The 22,123-nt window shown below is 35.8% G+C and overlaps 1 protein-coding gene across 1 annotated transcript in view; it reads right to left on the bottom strand.

Annotated features, from left to right (window-relative positions):
• Nucleotides 1–404: 404 nt before the first annotated feature.
• LOC131679466 (neural-cadherin-like) overlaps nt 405–22,123 on the bottom strand; it is a 90,070-nt gene continuing 68,351 nt past the window's right edge. Inside the window, exon 2 of the mRNA XM_058960196.1 lies at nt 405–2,264. Within this exon, the coding sequence (XP_058816179.1) occupies nt 405–2,048 (1,644 nt within the window). The 5' untranslated portion in view covers nt 2,049–2,264. The remainder of the gene's footprint in view (nt 2,265–22,123) is intronic.

Below are 22,123 nucleotides of genomic sequence, written 5' to 3'. Positions count from 1 at the left end.
TCATTGTGCTAGTTTGTAGTGTCGATACGGGCAAAAGTAAAAAGCAGATTTGAAGTTCCGCGTTGAATGAAAAATGCACACAAGTTCCCCTAACCCTGTACAGGTTTCCCTATTTTAAATAATTACAAAGAAAATACAAACTCAGTTTGTATGCCCATTCTTAAAAGTTTAACAGATATCATTGTTTGTTGATTTGATTGTTCATAAAGCGGGCATAACTGATTAAATAAAAATGTATAAAAACTATGATGGGCTAAACATCTCTCACTCCTGTAAAATAGGGGAGAGTGAGAGATGAATAAAAGGAGAAAAGACCCCATTTTTACATTTTCTTGGAAAAATTTTTGGAGCGCTAAACAGAAGTTTAGTACGTTATTTGCTATTCCTATGTGGTCCTCAGTGGGTTAAAACCCACCCAGATGATAACCCACAAATAAAAAAACTAGCAAATACAAAACTGCAAAAATCCAACACTCACCATTATGTCCCTGATTGGTGATGATAACCCAGAAGTCGATCGTCTTCTCCGGTCCCAGCTCTTCGTAGTCCCACTTCTTCTTAACGCGAACGGCACCATTAGTTTCGACCGTAACCCACGGGTTCTCGTCCCGGATCTTGAACGTTTCCCGATCCGTTTCCTTCTCCAGCTGGAACACATTGCGGCCTTCCGTGTCACCCTCGGCTTCGGTGAAATCGATCCGTTTGGTAGGTCGAACTGCACGGGTGACACGCCGTTTGTCTCTCCGATGGGAATGTTGATACTCGTGGTTCAGATGTTGCATCACCACCGGAACCGGATCCGGTGCAACGAATTCGATCAGTACGCGAGCTGGTTTTTCACTTGTCAAACTAGGCGTGCGAATGTCATGGGCCTCCACGTCGATGAACAGTTCGGACATGTCCGGTTCACCGGCTAGCAGCAGTTCACCGGTTTGCGGGACAATTACCACCATATTACTGGGGTTCGTCAGACGGTATGCCACCTTGTCTCCGTCGGCGTCTTTGGCTTCGACCTTTCCAAAGCTGGTGAATCGTTCCCAGGTGATGGTTTCATTGCCATAGGCGTTCGTTGATTTGACACCATTTACCGTGAAACGGTAGTCTGGCTTGGTGAACACGGGATGATTATCATTTACGTCCAAAATCTTAATTTGCAGTTTAACTTCTGCTCTATTAATTTTCTTTGAATCCGTAGCTTCCACCACGATATTGTATTCGTCCTTGGCTTCACGATCCAATGGCTTGTTCGAAACCAACCAAACACCGTGCTTACGTGTGTCATCGATTCGAACGGTGTTCTTGATCTCTCCGCTGCTACTGTCCTCCAGTGCGAATTCGCGACCATTGTTACCGTGTACGATCGAGTAGATAACCGATTTGGCACCGCGCGCGGAATTTGCCTGCAGAAGCGGAAGTTCACGAACTCGCGTACCGGCGTTTTTATTTTCACTCAATTCACCGACCGTTTCACCGAGAGCACTGGGGAAATGTAGCATATCCTTGCGGTTCATAATGTACAGCTGTAGCTGATGGGTGGCAGTTGAGTTAGGGGTCTCCTCCAGAACGACCAGTTTGACCGGCCGGTTGACTAGCGGGGAGAGATCGGAAGTGGTCATAACCATTCCGTCATCCAGTACAGTAAAGTATTTGGAGTAGTCCGTCTCCAGTAGCCGATAGTTGAGCGGCTTGGACGAATAGGACGAAATCGACGAGAACGGCGAGTTCGGACTGGTGAAGTTAGCGGTGAACTTCTGGATGCTATAGCCCGGATATGTGTCATGTGGCAGGACTAAGCTTATAAAGCTGTTCGTTGGATCGAACTTGAACTCTTCGTTGCTAGCGCTATGATGGCGATGGTGCTTACACGATACTATGACAACATTGAGATTTAACACTAACACTACTACGATGGCTAACATTGAAACACTGAGTAATTTTAATCGATGACTACGTTGCACTGGGTGACGGTACGGCAACCGTTGACTACACCCCTGGGCCGAACTGCTCGGGCACCGCATTCCGTCGGCGGCCGCTCCGAGCTTCCCCATCTCACTGAGGTCCACTAAACGCACGCACAATTCACTAAATGCACCGATTTCGCTCAATTGGAATCTAATTTTTCTTTATTCACTAATTACACAACGAAGTTGTCATCAAGCCATATACACTAGTAGGTATTGGCTATCTTACGGATTAAACACGCACTACTTGTTGACCGGCGAGGCATCTTGTTCCAAGCGCGCTGATGACGATGATGAAATCACCTGGAAATAGATGTAGCAAAGTGAGAGAGATAGAATTAGTGATCAGATTTCAGTGGTAAGCCTTAAGTTTATTGGAGGTGATTTTGAATAGATTAAAGTGGACGTGCTTCACGCAGTATCAGCCTCGGTCTGAGATGTATCAAATGAATTATTACCTCAGCTGGCAGGAAACCACAGATGAGTGATCCCCTAACGGTAGTTTTCTATCGCTTTGGCCGATTAAATGTCATGTGTTCAAAACGATCCGCATACGTATTTTTGCCGAGGTTTCTAGTTACTGTGATGATGACTAACAAAAACCGAAGAAACAAAACAATTGTACAATAACAGAAGAATCCGGCATGAACCAGTCCCGAACCACGTGGTTCAGCGTTTGAAAGCACTATGAAATTTGATTCCTTCTTTTCGTTTTCATTCAGGAGATTCGCATGTGGAAAAGCAATTCAAGCTACGTGGCGAAAGAAAAAAAAATGAGATAGAACTGACTCAACAGCATTGCCGATCAAGTCTCTGATGAAATTATTTCCACCAGAAGAAGTAGTAGCAGCAACAGCACCCGGCGCAAGCAATTGAAGATGAAACAAAAACGAACTTCGATAGATAGGATGGGCTCATCATACGCTTACCGGAAATTGGGCGAGCTGAATTAACGGCACAGTGCCTTCCACCTTCGGAATGTTGACCCCAGTCGATGTGTACGTTCATCTCGAGCTTAACCCACCTTTCGATTTAGGAAGCAACGAACTTCATGATCAGCAATTTTAGTTTCAATCAAGGGAAGAATTGTTATTGGCTCTACTGCTGGTGGTGTAAGAAAAATCGATTGTCACGTTTTGAAACTGTTTCGTACCTATTTCAAAATTGGAAAAGTTTGCCATCAATAATCAAGTCCCAGAAGGAGGGACAGAAACCGAATTAGAATTAGACAATGTGAAAAACTGAGTTGATCATAGTATTGGACGGGGAATTTAAACACGTTTTGAAATATGCTTTTTCAAACTCCTTTGTTCATTAAAAACAATTTGGGGAAATTTGATAAACTTCTGAATCAACGATAGAAACTTTATGTATGTAAAATAACACAAGGACTCACGGCAATGAAATAGCACGAGTAGGTACTTACCACAGCAGTGGTAAAGTGAAATCTCGGTGGTGAAAGGACATACATCCCGTTACTCCGACGACAAATTGGACGGAATTCAATGCGGAATATATGAGAGAAGTTGTGACAGTGGCTACTGATAGCAGCAGCATAGATTACATTATAACGTTGAAATATGAGTTGTCGTTGAATTTCCCTAGCTTGTGAAGACAATGCTACATCGTACCAATTGTACTACTGTAATGTAACATTTTAACTAGCTACAGTAAATGAACACTACGTAGTTCGAAAAAAATGTGTGTAGCTTTATTTCCCAATTCCCAATTTCGCACCAATATGCTTGAAAGGCGTGAACGTGTACAGTGTTTCACGTCAAATAAATCCTTATATTAGACGCAAATGGCCTGAACATTAGAGTGGTCCAAGCAAAAAAAAATATTGTATGATAATGCCCAAACTGCATTTTGAAAATATAAACAAAACTTAAACAAATAAATTTAAGCTGTTTCTCTAATTAAAATTCCAACCGGAACTGCTCGCACCAATCGCTTCACAATATTGTGATTTTCATGGTTTCACCGAATTAACTAGGTATGTTTTATTTCGGAAAAATACATAAAAATCAATCAGCACAATGGTAAAAAAGTCTCAATAACTGCCATTTTTGGCTATTTTTGAATTTCAACCAACAAAAAATTCTGAACCAAAACATTTATTGCGTTGCATGGAATTATGAATTTCACATCAATATCCATCGACACGTATTATAAATGTTCATGACGAATTTCGCACCAAATCATATTCCGAGTTGGCAGCACCCTCTCAGATTTTAATGAAACTTTCTGTACATGAAGATTTTGTCACAAAAAGCCACTTTGCATATATTGTTTATCTAAAAATGATCTAGACTGTCTTTTAAAAAGGGCCAAACTTTTTTTACCAATTTTTTCAAATAGCTATAGTCTAAAAATGACAAATACTACAAAAAAATGTTATAGGAGTGATTTTCACAAAATTAGTCAAATTTTCGAATAAAAATATTGAAAAAATTCTTCATTGACTCCTACACTGAAAAAAATCAATTTTAAAAATTTAAAGTCGATTTACAAAAAAAAACATTTTTGATTTGGATGAAATTTTGTTCCAAGATAGATAATTATGTTTCCTACCTACCGTCAAAAATTCAAGTTGGGCTCTTTCAAGGAAAAAAGTTATTTAAAGAAAAAGCTTTTCCTTGTCTAAACTGAATTTTTTCTTCAGTGTATTTCTATAGAAAACTAAACCAATGAAAGTCATAATCATCTCAGAATCCAACAAAACTCAGTTTGTGAGAAGATATTGTCTAATTTAGCAACTAAGCATATTTTTATTAAGGGGTTAATACTTTTTCATTTTTCATAAAATCGAATTTTTTTTATTACTTTATCTGAAGGTACAACTCCTTGAGAATGTTTTCCCAAATTTTTATAGAGATCCGAGCAATAGATCGAAAGTTAAAGCTTCGCCTACCAAGAGCAGTAGTATTTTGAAATTTTAAACTCGATTATCTCGAAATGTCGTCCTACTAAAAATGGTTTATCCGTATTCACGATTGCCGAAAAACTACTCAATCAATTTTCTTAATTTTTTTCAATTGATCGTAATTAATTTTTCTCGTTCCATAACGATTCCTTTTTTATTCATAAATTTTTGCTTCATGGATAAGAATTTTTTAATACAATTTTTAGAGATTAAAACAACGATTTTTTTTTACTAAAAACGTTCTCGAATGCAGGAAAAAAGTTATTATTTATTCAACTAATCGTTAAAGTACGATGAATACTAATATATAAATGGATTTTTTTGAATTTTGGGATTTTAGATGATCTATTGGTCTTCAATCGTGATCACCGAAAACCTCTTAAATAAAAACGGGTTTCGGGGAAAAAGCCATAACTCCGCCAATTACCAATTTATTTTCATAAACTTATGCTTGTTTATTTCACTGAAAAATGTACTACCAAAATATTATAAGTTTGATGTAATGAAATCATTGCTTTATTACTTTACTTAAATTCAAACTTTCTTGACATTTCTTTTATTTGAATTTTACATAAATATTTATTTATTTTTATATGTAACATTTGTCTTAAAACTATCTTCATGCATGCTATTTTGTATTATTTCTATACAAGGAAAATATTTTTGGTTCATCTTCTGAATTCGAATACCCTTTCGTCTCTACCTCTTGCCACCAGGAATAGGCACAAATCTGTGGAATTTTTGAGTTTCAGATATTGTTTTGGCGTTATTATACAGCTCTTCGAGTTCTTCTGACATTTTGTGGTATTGTTCAGTGAATATGTAGCAGAAAATTAATTTTGTGATAGTTTTATCAATTTGTTCAACGCCCAGTTATATAACTCTGGGGAGTTGTTATGATATTTCCATAGTCGCGAGCAGGACTGGCTGTTTTTGCCATTCGCTTGAGAGTGCCACTAATAGCATCACGGGGTCCTTTTCCATGGGATGCTGCAACAAAATACCATCCTGCGCTTAACTCATACTTTGACTGGAATCTGCACAAGCTTGCGAAGTTTTGCTTATTTTTGTATTGTGCTGCTGCTCGATCAGACATAAAATAAATTTTAGAAAAGTTTGTCAATTGTTTCATAAAATTTATCAGTTTTGAGAGGAACAAATGAATTGCAGTCTTCAAGTCTTCCAGTCTTCCGATCTTCCAATCTTCCAGTCTTCATTCAAGTTTGTTATGAATATATACCAAATTCGTTACTGATACTTTTTGCATGTATCAGGCTACAAGTAACTGGGAAAATGGATTCTGAGATGATTATGACTTTCATTGATTTAGTTTTCGATAAAAATACACTGAAAAAAAGTTCAGTTTGGACAAGGAAAAGTTTTTTTCAAATAGGAACATAATTACCTATCTTGGAACAAAATTTCATCAAAATAAAAAATGTGGTTTTTTTGTAAATCGACTTTAAATTTTTAAAATCGATTTTTTTCAGTGTAGGAGTCGATGAAGAATTTTATTAATATTTTTATTCGAAAATTTGACTAATTTTGTGAAAATCATTCCTACAACATTTTTTGTAGGACTTGTCATTTTTAGACTATAGCCATTTGAAAAAAAAATTGGTAAAAAATGTTTGGCCCTTTTCAAAAGACAGGCTAGATCATTTTTAGAAAAACAAAGTATGAAAGTGGCTTTTTGTGACAAAATCTTCATGTACAGAAAGTTTCATTAAAATCTGAGAGGGTGCTGCCAACATTTGTTCGAGTTGGCGCGAAATTCGTCTCATATTAAACGTCAAACAATGATGGATTCTTCGTCCATCCAAAAAATAGTCATTTTCAGAAATTATTTTCAACTATATATTCACACCGTCGGTAATTATCAATCGTAAAGTAGTGAAAAAACATGAAATTGGTGAATTAAATACCAATTAAAAAATTTGTTCATGATAAATACCCTTATGCATATTTCGCCCTATAAAACCTGTATATTTCTGACGGAAAAATTCTCCATTTTCTTTTTGTTTAGCTTTAAATTGAGTAATTTCACGTTTTTTCACTAAATTAATTAAAAAAAATTAACAACATTGAGAACATCATGTTTTTACTACTGTTGCTGTCGCGCTGGGCTCTCGGAAGGGCTCCCTGTCAGAATCATTCATTACAATTGCAGATGAGACTGGAAATATCAACCACCGTTATAACCGTGTGGCCATTCGCATATTCGCATGTGTTCTTGAATCCGTGAATCTGATAGTTGATTTTCAGTGTGCGGTTCAGATACTAGAAGAGTGAGTTTCCCCACATCACTACAGTTCCCGGTCATGCCGGCATTGTTCAGTGTATATGAGCATTATTTTTTTCTTTTTTAATTAGATTGGGCCAACTGAACGCCTGTACCTAGGCTACTAGGACTGAGGGTAGAGACTTCCGGATATGAACAATTCTAGATCGCGCGAAAACTGGCGTTTGTAAGTTCGCGCTTGTCACTGCGTTTCTAAGTTGTGCTTAAACGCGCCCTTAATCGTGCAATTTTAGTAATTGTGAGTAGAAGTGTGATATTGATCGCGAAAAAATAGTTTGAATGCTCAGATGATTGAGCTGAAGGCATGGATCAATGGTTCTAGGGCCAAGAGTAGCGACTTCCGAACGTAACCGATTCATGGCGGGCATAGGTATGCGCAGGTGATAACGATGAAATGGTCTCATGCATGATCTGATGTGTCTTATCGGTAAGGGAATGAACGTTTTTCTGTCTATCGCGTGGGCGTTTTATGGTTTGAATTCGTTTATATTATTTTTTATATTTGAATGTTCGCACATGTCGCAATTCTAATGTTTAATTTTGAACGTACGCTTCCGATGATGGAAGAAAGTAAGCTTCCCCATCTCATTAGTATTTAGGAGTGAGAGCTCCCGGACGAGTAAGATTGTGACCGCGCGAAAGTGGGCGTTTTTATTTTTTCACATGAGACCGCCATTAAAAAGTCGTTAGTGCTACGATGCACAGTGGCGTAACTAGACCAAATGCATGGACAAAACTATTATACACGTTTTTAAGCTTTATTGTATATCAAAGATGGGCAAAAAAATTATTTTTGGACGATATTCGAGTAAATAATGAAAGTATTAATCATCCTAGTAGTGTAATGCAGCGCCGAAATAAGAATATTCCATTTCCACTTTGATTTTATCAAAAACTCACGAGGTTATTGAGTGACAAGTGTCAGTTAAAGGTCTTCGCACTTAGTGGAAAATGAAAATGAAACCGATCAATCATAAAAACCAACACTAAAATTAAGACATTGTTGCTTTTTATGATTGGCTAGTTTGCGATAAAACGTGCCTAGTTTTTCTTAGGCGCAATTAGGTTCTAGTCCTCTAGTTTACCGCACTTATCTTCGACAAATCTAGCAGTAATTTTTACCAGCATTTGAAAACGATATCTCTTCATAAGCCATTTGCTTTTTCAATCGTTATCTGGAAAATAACCATGTTGCCGATGGTTCAAAAAAGCACATTAAAAAGAAATGAACATTAACAATCCACCAATAATGCACACTTTTTTCAAAAGAGGCTTTACAACAAGTTGTAAACAGATTTTCATAATGCCGATAGTCAGTTATTTGTCAGTAATCTACACAAAATTGTGAAATGATCGTCCATAATGAGACTTCGCGATAGGGTGTATCATCGCGAAGGGCTCGAGTATTTGTAATTTAACGTGTTCAATCGCGTGTACGTTTGTATGTCGCGTGTGCTAACGTGTATGTAACTTCGCATGTATAAATTCTATTTTATAACCGTGTACCTTTCACATATTCGCGTGTGTTCCTGAATGATCGCGCGCGGACCGTTAATCTAATACTTAATTTTTGGTGTACGGCTCAGATGAGAGAAGAAAGTGAGATCTTCCATATCATTAGATTTCTCGGTCATGGCGCCATGGTAGGTGTAGTCTAATGGATATGAGCTTTATTTTTTTGAGTGGTCTAACTGAATGTATGGACCTAAGTTGTTAGAACGGAGGGTAATGATTTCCGGACGTGACCGATTCATGATCGCGCGAACACAGACGTTTGTAGGTTCGCGTTTGAGACCGAGTGCTAAAACGTTCACCTTATTATCGGGGTGTTATCAAGTTTGCGCGGTGTAGATGTGCGTTTTTGATCGTGAAGGGCTTAAGCGTTCGTACCTTAACGTGTTTGTCGCGTGCATGTGACCTCGCGTGTACAAAACTCGATTTTGTAACCGTGAAACTTTCGGAAGTGACCGATTCATAATTGTGCGATCGCATGAGTTTTTAGGATCACTCATGAGACCTCGTCTGAAAGTTTATAAGCGCTGAGACGTTCATTTTATCACCGAGATTTTCTCATGTTCACGAGATCGCGGGTGTAGGTGCCGTGGATGGTCGCGAACGGCTCAACCATTTGTATGTTATCGTGTTTGTCATGTGTATGTGACTTCGAGTGTATAATTTCGATTTTATAATCATGTGACATATATTCTTAAATGATCACACGCGAACCGTGAATCTGATGCTTAATTTTTAGTGTATGTTACAGAAGGTAGAAAAGAGTCAGTTTTCCCATATCACTAGAGTTCCCGATCATGTCGCCATGGAACGTGTTGTCTAGTGAATATGAGCGTAATTTTTTATTGGTCCAACTGAAGGTATGGGTTTAAGCTGCTAGGACCGAGGTTGGACTTCCGGACGTGACCGTTTCATGATCGCGTGAGTGGAAGGTTAATGCTTGAGACCGCGTTTTTAAGATTTTACGTAGATGATACAACGTTTAAATAACTACCTGTACTTTAATGTTGGCAAAATCGCATGCGGAGATGATTGCAATTTCATGGTCGCGTTTATGACTAGGTTTGTGTTATCGAGAAGGTCACGAGCGTTTGTGCCTATATTAGTTTAGATAGAAAATAGTATAGAGATATAGTAATAAAAGGCATAATAACATGCCAAATAAAGAAAAAAAGACGATATATTCATGAGTTTATTGAAAATGCATTGTTTTTTCATAGTAGACTCCATACAAACTTAGAATAATTTGTGCTAAAACATGCTTCAAAAAGATTTGAATCAGATTTAGCGTAGGAATTCGTTAATGAATTGCAATTTTTTTTAACTTGGTTCTGCGGTATTCAATATTTTTTCATACAATGCACCCAAATAAACATACCATTTTCAGCCTGCTGTAAAACCATAACGGGATAAATTGGGAATGTTTTTATCGATGAACTGGGAAGAGATAAATCAAATAATCTTATTCATTAAACAGAACTGATCGACAATGTTCGAAAAGGTTTACCATCAAATTTTCATAATTATTGAAAAAGTTGCACTTTCTTAACTCATTTGAAAGAAAGAACAAAAGGACAAAAATTGAAGTTCTTTGGTTATAGTTGTTTGGTATTAATTATAAAAGTTACGATTTTGAAATAATCGGCTTTTGAGAAATTTTGAAAAATGTGAAATATTAAAAAAAGAGGTGAAATAATGTATTTCAAAGTTCGAAAACTATGCTCAAAATTCACCATTTTCATATATTTACATAAATAGTCAATTGAAAACCCCATTTTCCCGGAATCATTCGTTAAAATATGGTTTGAAAACAACTTTAGACGAAAAATATATACAAAAAGACAAAAAATCCATTTTTTCTATTTTGGCCAAGGTTTGGTAGTAGTCACACCTCTGTGCGACGTTGACATAATCGGACGTTTATATGACATTTATGTAATTACGAGTTTGTGCTACGTTTATATGATTTAGTAATTGACGATTCTATGATTGCGAAATCGTGGCGGGGAGGTAGGAATACGTGAGTGATTGCGTTTGCGACCTGGTTTATATTATTGCGAATGCTTCGAGCGTTTGTATATCATTGTATCGTAGGGCATTGGCTAAATGGTCAGTAGGCGGAATGGTCATTAGGCCAGATGGTCATTAGACCAAAAGATACAAGGCCGAATGGAAGTGTGAATTTTGCGGGTTTTAAATACTAACAATGTTTAGCATATTTACGTCATTTCTCTCGCTGCATATTTACTTCCGTGATGGAATAAATAAATACGATAGAGGTCTAATGTGGATAAGCCACATCACTTCAAGTTAGGAACTGTCCGGCATCGTTCCCGCTCAGAAGAACTTAAATTAATTCGTAGCCCCTATGTTTGAGTAATCCGAGCAAACAAGTGAATCACAGGGTTGCTTGCGAGGGACCAAAAAACCAACTTTTTTTAACCTGAAAGAAGTGTTCGAAGCTCCAACAAGGTGTTACTCCAAATCGTAACGATAAGTAAAATAAGGATACAGAAACGCGTGCGCGGAAGTTGTCCGACACAATGATTAACAAATCCGAATGCTTGATAAAGGGTGATGAAAAATACTATATAGTGGTCTTTAAATAAATGCCGGGACTGGAATTTATATCTCATTTCAAAGAGGCTTTGTTGCTAAACATTTCAAGCAGAAAAAGATTGTCATAGTTTCCCAAGAAATTTCTCGTTTGGCAGGAAATATACGGTTGTGGTTTGATAATCGATATTTTCTTCACAACTGGAACAATAAACACACAAATTTACGGTTCATAGTGTTTGAATAAACTACTTTTACCATTTATCCGAAAGCATAAGGGGTTCATTCTTTTTGGCGTAGGGCTCTGCGTCTTGTCATTACGGACAAACAATTTTGGGCAATTTTTGCGTAACGTAATTTATGAATGGTTTGTTTGAATCAGTGCTACGAATATTCAAAATCAGCTACCTATTTCTGCTTGCATTTACTGAAACCGACATTCAGATTCAACGCCTCCCTCATTTATTCACTTTCCAACTGACTGAAATTTCATGCAGAATCGAACGCTTGAGTGCAGAGGAAAAATAAATTCATTCACGAACCAAAGCATTCATTTGTTATTATGTCGACAGTTTGAAGGCAGAAGTTACCATCTTCTACATTTTCGAGTATAAGTGAACTGCGTAATCTATATCTGGTGCACTTTTGCTCAATAATGCCTCTCAGAGCTAGCGTAGAAATAAAATTCACTTTGCTTCTGAAATCGAACATGTCCGTACCTGAAAGCGCTGCGTCGGGAGAACGAATGACGACGGAAACGAATAAAAAAATTCATTCACCGCAGCGGGCATGAATTGAATTTCGTTTTCTTTCAAGTTCATACAGCGATGTCAATTTTTTTGAGCTCTGGTTTGAATGCTTCACACGGAAATTTCAATGAATATTTTTGAATCAGCACCGCAACCTTGGTTAGTCCTCAGCTAACAACTAAGTGCATTGATGCATTATGCTATATTTCTTCTTAGTGGAGAAAAATTTAGAAAGAAACTTTTTTTCTTAACCCATTATTGCCCAACTTATTTTGCACTCGCATCACAAATTGAGTTTTCGGATCGGAAAAAAATTATGTGGTCATTCCAGTAAAATTATTTTTGTACTCAAAGTAGCTGATATAATAAGGAACAACCAGTGAAAATTTCAGATTGATCGATTAATTAGGTCCTGAGATATCGTGATCGCCACGAATTAACTTTTCAACAAAATACAACTCCGAGAAAATCGAGTTTTACTGTCGGTGCAGCGAGTCAACGGTCTAGCGTATCAAACACTACGCACCGCCTACGAGTGGTTAATGGGTAGCGGTTTATAAATAGCTGTAACTCAAGTTGTGGAATACTACAACTTAATAAACGATCTTAATCAAATTTTGAGAAAATTTTCGCCAGCGTATGTAATTTGAGAATATCTAGGGTAGACGTGCCCTTATTCATCTCATTAGTAACGATGTCACACTATTTTGCCGATAACTTGGCTTACACTGATTGGATTGCGCTTAAATAGGTACCAACATCTTTGCTTCGTTCTAAAGAAGCAGATCAATAAAAAATCTGGCTTGGAAAATGTAAAATACTCGCGTAAGAGCGAAGCGAAAAGTTGAGTCAATGCATCCTGATTCATCCTGCCATTTGAGCTAATGCGTTGAATAGAGATAGCAGACACTGCTCTAACTAATGTGTTCAAATGGGTTGTATGAATAGAGGTGCTAAGATGAATTAGGGCACAGTAACCCTAATTTACAAAAATTCGATTTTTTTCATCCTGACAAAAATGTGTAATCCCTTAAGGGGAAATTAAAAACATACACACCGGTTTAACCACTTTAACTTCTCTAAACGTATTCTGCAAGAGTATATAAACAATATTAACTCATTTATAATGCCTGTTCTGCATTATTGCTTGACTAATAGGAGTTATTCTCAGCACCTACTATATATAGTAGGTTGGGCAATAATGGGTTCTAAGGAGTAAATTGATTTAGACCACATTTTCACATTCAAGGCGCAAAAGTTATAACTTAATTAGTTATGAAAATTTTGTTTCGACATCATCTCATCAGAATCCGACACTAACTTAGTGACAAGACTAAGCCAGTGCCGTATAGACGCTAGCTCCAAAAATCATACATAGATTTCATAGAGAAATGTATGCGGTAGGTTAACGAACCGAAAGAGCTAATTGCTTTAGATTACCACACCAAGGCATCCCGATCAGAACGACATAACAGAAAGCTATCAAATTTATATCTCATGTTGATATTTATTACTCACTGTGTTATTTTTGTGATATCCCAATCAGCAAGGCAAGCAAACTTATATCAAGATTATATCTTCTGGTGATATCATTGAACTGCTAATATGATTTTAATGTACGCATATGTTGATGTTATAATATATTACATATTCTTTCACAATTATCTTTGAACGCTAACTGTTAACTGTAAAGCGGGCAAATGACCAGTTGGTTAAAGCCCCAATAAACAAATCAATCAATCAACTGTGAATGATTGTTTGACCGTCTATTTGCTAATAAGCTGAAGCCTCTTTTTATGCGTATTTATTCAAGTTTTAAAGCAAATTTTCGAAGTTTTAGTTGATTTCCTTATACTTGCGTTTTCCACATGGATATTCAAAGTTCCACGATTTTAAGAATAGATAAGTTTTAGATGCAAGTGGTTGGAAAACTTGAAAATAAGGTGTTTAACTTACTTGGTTGCATTTCATTAAGAGATTACCTATTTTCTGGGACACTCGTCTGACACGCTATTTCGAATATGTGGCTTATGATTTCAACATTGAAGCCTTTATTCAAAAAGTTTTGGAATCGCAAAGCTATAAACAAGCTATTCTAAAGAATATAATTTTCATATAAAACTTATTTTAAATAAGATGCAGGAAGTATCAAGCACTCCAGATGAAATGAAGAAACGCGGATTCAAATACAAAAGCATTTTTAAACTATTTGTTATGGTTTAGTCAAATGATTATATACATAATTTTCTTTTAATTAATTGTACATATTGCGAAAACGAATTTTCAGAACTTAAAAAGCTGTTTGATATGTACTGATTTCCACAATACCGTTATGAATTTTGAGGATCTTCGAGGATCTTTAGTCCGATTTCTCCAATTTATGCGTGTTTTTCATAAACAACCGAAACTTGTCCAGTTTGTGGGTATCTTATTTTGTGCGTTCTCCGAATCACTAAAGTATTATATTTTTTTTTATGTAAACCCCCGCATAAAGATGTTTGAGTTTGAGATTGTTGTATCTTTTCATTCCACCTAAGAAAGTTTGACATATACAATGAACTGACAATTACTTTGAATGCGCATATTTACTAATGTTTCCGTTGTATTCGATGGTACTTCGTTCGTCTTAAAAAAACATCGAACTAACAAATTTTCGTAATAATCAAGATACTTGATTCATTTTGTAGAAAGTAAAAAAAACGATTATTGCGACCTGTTCAAATTGTTGAAAGATTAATATTTGTGAGTATGCTGCATAAAGCTATCAATATTTCAAAATGGCCTAGAAATCTTTGAATATATACATATCCCAGCTGGTATTATTGTTTGCTGTTACAATTTAAATGTGTGTTTTAGATAGTGCTTGAAATAGCTAAAAACTTTAATGTAAAAATATTGAATAATTTCCTCCTTAAAACTAAATAAAATTTAGAAAAGAAAATGTATTCTAAAAAACATGAAATATTCTACAATTCGTCACACCGAAGAATCCTCAACAATTTCTTTAATTTTATAATAATCTGTTATAATATTCGCAGTTGATAGATTGAACTATTGTAAAAAGTTGTATTTTTGCGAATTTATTAGATGTGAGATAATTGTACTGGTTTGCTTAATATTCCCCATATTAAAAATGCCAGTAAATAAACCCCGAAAGCGACTTTATTTGAAATCTCAAAATGCAAGCCTCAAAATTTTGGTATTTGTTTCTTTGAATCTATTCGGAATCATAAGTAAAATTTGTCGTATTCTCCGTAAAATAATGTAGGTAAATTATCCGCTAAATGTTACCATATCGCATCGACATTATTTCTAAAAATCGTGTAAATCATGTTAACGTACAAGAGAAGCACCGAAGCGCACTATTCAGAATCTAAAAATAGCCCCACTTTCCTAATCTGAAAAGATATTATAAAGCTATTTAGTCTATCGTAATATAGGCAGCTGTAGTAGTGAGCAAAACTATATGAAAACAAAGCGTATTATACAAGGAAAACAAACAGTCCTTTGGCAAAGTTCAATGTGTGCGTTCTGGAAACATCTTCTGCATCTATAATCGTTTTGCTCTTGACGAATGCGTAGAATATTATGCTAACATTAAACATCGGTCGAAAGCAACGTCGTTGGTTCATGCAGGAAACATTCTCATAAAACTCAGAATACCCAGGTTCAAATCGCTATATCCACAAATAACAATCAGCGTGTCATTTATTCATAATAACAATCAGCCAGCATGTATGCAATCATTTGACAAAATTATAGAAAGTTTTTGCTACATAAAGCTTTTTGCTTCCAAACGAAAAACGCCTTAATGTATGCTATATTTTTTCTTTTCGATTCTATTTTTAGACCTGCACGCTAAATTCGTTGATACTATACAATAGGTAATAAAAGCTATATTGGCCGTAGGTGAACCTAACAAATTTTGTTATAATTCTGATAGAAGCCTATCACAGGTTGTCATATTTTTGATATATACTAGAAGAATTTCTGTTATGTTTTCTGTTATTTTACCAACTAACGAGACCAAAGTTATAACACAACTTGTTATCATAACAAAGTAACTCAGTCTGTAATAATTTTGTTATTTCTTTTTGATCGGGATACCACCCAATGCAATTCTGAAACTAATTCTAATAAGATTAACGAAAAAATCGTTTTATATAAAATTCATATTAGTTATCTAAATGCATTTTAAATGGTAATCGTAAAGTTCAAACGAATCGACTATCAAAACCCTAGATGGAGCACTAAAATTAACACAAACTCAATGGAATGCACATTCGATTCACAGTGAGAGGGATAAATGCCTGAAATCTACAAATGTAATTCCCATTAGAGCTACAGGTCTTTTGTTGCCATATCACCCGTAACCACAACAGTCGAAGCAACACCGAAAGGTCCTCTATTTCTTTGTATGTAGGTTGGGTAGAAACCATAAGCTGTGTGATTCATTCATCTACCATTTCTATTCTGGTTTATCCAGGTCTGTGAGCCATCCACTGTTTGCATCATTTCGTTGCTCCTTTCTTTCCAGTTCGTTCCAGCTGGTTAACCTTTCCCGCGTTTCAGATCATTTTTTTCCGTCTTTCGGTTCCAGGAAGGTTCTAGTGTTTCTCTACCGAAAATGGGTAATGATGATAATAATGGTAATCGTCTGAGTAGAAGAGTTAAAAACAGTTCCAACGTGTCATATGTTAGTGTAACAGTTTTTTTCTGAAAAGGTGTAAAAAGCTACCCTATATATATATATAATCTTGAGCAGAATGAATCATCCCACGTAAATCGAGGAAGGGACCATGTCTTGTACGAAACCATGGCACACGTCCAATGCCTCGATTACTCACTGGGCTCTCATCAAAGGTTCACCACCGTATGTCTTCCAATCACCATCAACATCGTTGGCTGTTTTATTTATGAGCTTGAAGAATATCACATTTACCAGCTGGCACCGCATGTGAACCGGTCGCCTCGTAACCTATGGATGCCTAAGCGTCAGTGGTGAGGCGTGAACTCTCCAATCCAAGCACCAGCATCGTTCTCACCCGCTGCGTTGCTCTCCAGCAGCTCGCAGGCAAACCTCACGGAATCGTGCCGTATTGAAATTGCCAGCCACATTGTGAAAGGCAATTTTCTGGTTGTCCCGAGAATTAATTGTTGTCAATCAATTAAAGACGCTCCCATGCCTCTCACGGATCAGCACCAGCATCGTCCGGGGGACCTGATTTACGACTGTCCGGTGGAATGTGTCGCACCATTATTCGGTTGAGCAGGAGTGAAGAAAATGATGGAAAGGTGGGTGGAAACCTTTTACACTTCTTCACCGGGTTTGCCACAGACTCGTGACAGGATTCCGCGCTGGTGGGCTTTCTCATTAACCATTCAAATGACTAAACAGACAAACAGCTAATCAATCAGTGTTAACTCCAAATAAAAGCTCACTGCCCAGGAAGATGCCGTATCTGTAGCCGGGAGGGTAATAAAAAAAGATTACAAACGAATCGTTTGATCGTGAGCCGGCTTTATAGGACCACATTCATTTGTATATCGATTTGGGTCCAAGCTGCTGTTCAAAGAATGAGAAAGGAAGAATCGAACATAACAGAAACCTTGTCTCAACATAGACGGTTTCGATTTTCACACCTCTTCAGGTTGTAGCAAACTGAGCATCGAGGTGTGATCTTCTTTTCAGGCCGATTATGTTTCTTCCGATTCGGTTCAGTCTTAAAGAGGGCAATATTGTGATGGTTTTCTGATAAACGAGCTACGCCCTCTTATAGGTAAATCGGAGCCTGTTCACGGTTGATCTAGAAGAGCTGGTTCGCCTCGAGTCTTAACGTGATAGGAGAGTTGAGTTATTGCAGTGGAGCTCTAAAAGGGAACTTTAAATCGTTTTGTTAGAATAGTTGCTGTCCGATTAAATTGATATTTTGCTGAGTGACACAGTGGGAGGTCAATGATGTTCAACAAGATATACCGTAAACCGGGGTGACATTGATCACTTTTCGAAGTAATCATTGCATATTTTTAGACACAACACGTTTTTTTCAAGTTTAATATTTTTAAACCATGTACTGATGTAAGCAGAACAAGATTGGATGGTTTTACCTAAAATTGTCCGCTTACAACTATTTTTCCAAAAATGATTTCAAGTTGATGTCCGTTTTCGTATTCCGGGGTGACTTTGATAACCTGCATGTTCACCCACATTAAGTTCTTGATGTCAATGTTTTGCATTCAAATGTTTGTTTTCACTAATTCTGGAAAGATGCTCATTGTTAAATAGATGTTAATTTGTATTATACAAAGTATTCAATGTACTGTAAAATTCGAGTAGCCAAAATTCGTATAATTTGTGTCCAACTAGAATAAAAGATTTTGAAAACTTTTAAAACTGCTAAAATTGTTTTATTTCAGTGCTTTATAAATGTACAAAATGTTTCATCCATTTTAACACGTTGAAATATTGAACAATAAAAAAAAGTTGCGCGTTTTAGCTTAAAAAAATTTGAAATAATTGCCAACTAGTTTCACAAAAAAATTGTATTTAAAATAAATAAACTCTTAAAAGTAAATTCGGTACATCCCACTCTAAAGGAAAATAAAATCTCGCTTGTAATTTATTACTCTTGCTCAAATCTGAGATTTATTTGTTTCATAAAAAATAGACACTTTATGAAGCTTCGTAAAAATAAGGTAAAGTCAAAGTTTTTATACCCAAAAACCAAACAAAATACACAAAAAGTATAACAAACCAGTATTTTATAAATTTAGAGTAAAAATCATTTCAAACTAAAATGATTCGGTAGATTATTATGGTTTAATAAGCGATCTACGAAAAAAGTTTCGAGTGATCAAAGTCACCCCGATTATCAAAGTCACCCCGGTTTACGGTATTTAAGGGGAGATGTACACCTGGAATGTATGAGAAAGTTGACCTTTGTATTTTTTTGAATATTTGAATATTTGAATACTTGAAGATGAACACTTTTAGAGAGTAAAACTTTCAAACGGTAATTTCAAATAGTTATCCTAAAAAATCATAAAAATCATCATTCCTTGGTACCCAAGTATACAACTCCCCTTAACGTGTAGACACCATGCAACTTCTCAAATTCCTGTATAAATTCTTTCTTTCATCTTACACTTTTCTCATACCTTCGAGGATAAGAAAACATAGGCCTTGCAATCATAAACAGTCTCCTATCGTTCGTTTGAAACAGTTTGCGGTGGCGCTACCTATCACTGAAAGCTGTAAATATATTTTTAAGCCACCGTGTCAAAAACCGGGCTAACTGATAGTGATATCTTTATCGATTGCTTTCAAATTTTGAAGGTATCTTCGATCTAGTGGCTCACATTGGGGGTTATTGATATGTTGTCTACTTTTAACATTTCTTACAAAAGAAATATATAGGATTCGCTCAAATTTTGTAAACTTTTACCGAGATCCGGAGGGCCGAGTCTCATATACCAATCGACTCAGCTCGACAAATTGGTTACAATGTCTGTATGTGTATGTGTGTGTAAAATGTGCACTAATTTCATGTAATTATCTCAGCAACGGCTGAACCGATTTTAACGAGACTAGTTTCAAATAAAAGGCCTAGCGCGACCATTTGGCACAATTATTTTTGTTTTTGGATATGTGGGGCATGTTTTTTCAAATAACTCCCAAACAAAGCAATTTGGTCACGCTTGGTGCATATACCCAAGTAACAATTGAAGTTTTAGAGCATGCTACAAGTGCAATCCAAGTTTTATGAGTGGCTATAAAACTACCATAAAACCTCAATTGTTACTGGGGTATAAATACCTTTCTAACAAGCTCTAGATTGTCAAAACCCGTTCACGAGCCTCGAAGATATGAAACATTTCATATTTCTATTTCTCACTTACCAATTTCCAATAACTAAAAATGAGACTGCTACATACAAACTGTTGCTTTATTGGTTTTTTAGGGGCAAAACTAAACCAATTTTTAATATCGGGGTATTAAAACACATCTGCGTGACTCAATGAATTCTATTCCGGACACATTTTGTGAATTTACTCAATAATGAATGAACTATTTCTCAAATATTATTATGAAAGCTCAAATCAAACACCAAATAATGTGTAAGTTTACTTCAAAGTGATTTTTTTTACAGAATTGATGTATTTACCACTTGGATTAAGCGTTGCGTTCAGCTATGAGATAGATGTTAGATGGTATATCAACACACAGATCACCAAATAATCCACCTAGTAGTGAGATAATAGATTTCTCATATAACTAAAATTCATGTTATACTCCTGGCATCAACAAGAGCTGCTATATTTTGGAATCCCAAAATTCGGGTAAAAATTGTGCAAGATTTAGATTATACTGGTTATACTGGTTATGACGCAAAAATTACCGATTATATCATGTATAGTTAAGATGTAAGCAATCAAAATACCGCCTATAATATAAAAATAAAGTCATGGCACTAACTATCATTTATTATTACTCACGCCCCTCCCCCCTCTCTCTGTTTTTCTTCGTGGTCGTGACACATTAAGCTTGATATTCCTCTATCCATTTCTAAGCTGTGTTATAAGATCTTCTACTAATGTAATATATTTGTTAAAGTCCAAGATAAATTTATAAATCCCTATAAATAGTTTTTGCATTTTAGTGTAGAGTAGAACTTTTCACGGGAATAATTCGTATATGAAGAGACATTCCACGAGCGTTTTTGAAACTCTTGGTACATATTTCATTTTGATATAACAAATATGTTCAAATGTGTGATGATATCATTGAAAATGCATATTTATTGTATTGTTCTGAATTTTTATGAAAAATAACAGATAAGGTTCAAAATTATCCACAAATTAGATCCGGGAAAAAGTTCCCCAAAGACTCGCTGAACTCTCGATGGGGATGCAAGAAAAATGTGTCTTCTAACTCGTATCAAAGGTTTCAGTTGCTCATATTTGCCCTACGCTGAGAACGCTTCAATTGAAATTTCAAAAGAGGTCACAATGAATGGAGAGGCGCTGGATAATTCAGTACACTATCGTTTCTACAGATAAATGAGCAAGGATTACAATCAGAGTTTATGCATTGGACAGATAGTTGATCTGACTACATTTTCACCATTACTGTGTAGTAGCAAATGACACCCTGTTGTATTGAATACCCCAATTAATAAATAATGTGACTAAAAATATTTATTTGCAAAAAAATTAAGAATTCAAGAATATTCATGTTCACAGCAGTTTATATGTCCAGGGACACTTTCAATGCTTTTCCAAAAATGTAAATACTTTTTCTGCTAGGTTGAACGATTTCTTTTTCTTGGTGTTGGCTTCTATAGGACTCATTAATTCATATCTCCGGAACGAGAATTCCGACAATTTGTAGGCTATTAGAACGAGATTGCATTATAATCGACTGTAAGCACTGCTTTTGTGCTAATGTCAATAAAATAATCAACAACATAGCACAGACACTTCACACTTCCTTCAATGCAAATGAGTGCTTTGAAATATCTATCTGTCTCATTCACGAAGCGAATTCTCTCTCTGTTTCGCTCTTTTTTTTAGAAATCTGTGACTAAAAGGTAGCATTGAATTTCAAAACAAATTTGCCGTTTCAGTTTACTGATAACTTTAAAATGTTCATCAATACGGTAGAAATACCAAATAATCTTAAACGACCCCGTCGTAAAAAGAAGAACGAAAACGAAAAGGTGAACACGAAAAGGAATGAAAGCACTTGAAAAGACATTGTATTTGCATCTCAAATGGTCATTTTTCAAATAAACGGAATTCTACAAATATTTCAGAACTTTCTTAAGCAATACATTGGTTCTCTAATTTGTCCAATTTGCTTAATTGATTTATTTCATTTAAATCATTTCCTCCAATTTCATTATATACACTTATTTTTTTAGTTTATTCGCTCCATGGATTTTGTTCGTTTTGTTTTTATTTTTAATTTTGAATATTTGACTAATTTCAAATATATGATCATTTCATTATAATTATTTATTGCAAGCCGTTTTCTTTTTGTTTATTTTGTTCGTTTGATTTCATTTTATCTGTTTTAATTTTTTGCATTTTATTTTTTCCCAGTTCAAACATTTTA

The sequence above is a fragment of the Topomyia yanbarensis genome, chromosome 2 (genome assembly GCF_030247195.1).
Source record: "Topomyia yanbarensis strain Yona2022 chromosome 2, ASM3024719v1, whole genome shotgun sequence".
Lineage (NCBI taxonomy): Eukaryota > Metazoa > Arthropoda > Insecta > Diptera > Culicidae > Topomyia > Topomyia yanbarensis.
The sequence above is the reverse complement of the archived record's forward strand: the minus strand, read 5'-3'. Positions and strand labels throughout refer to the sequence as shown.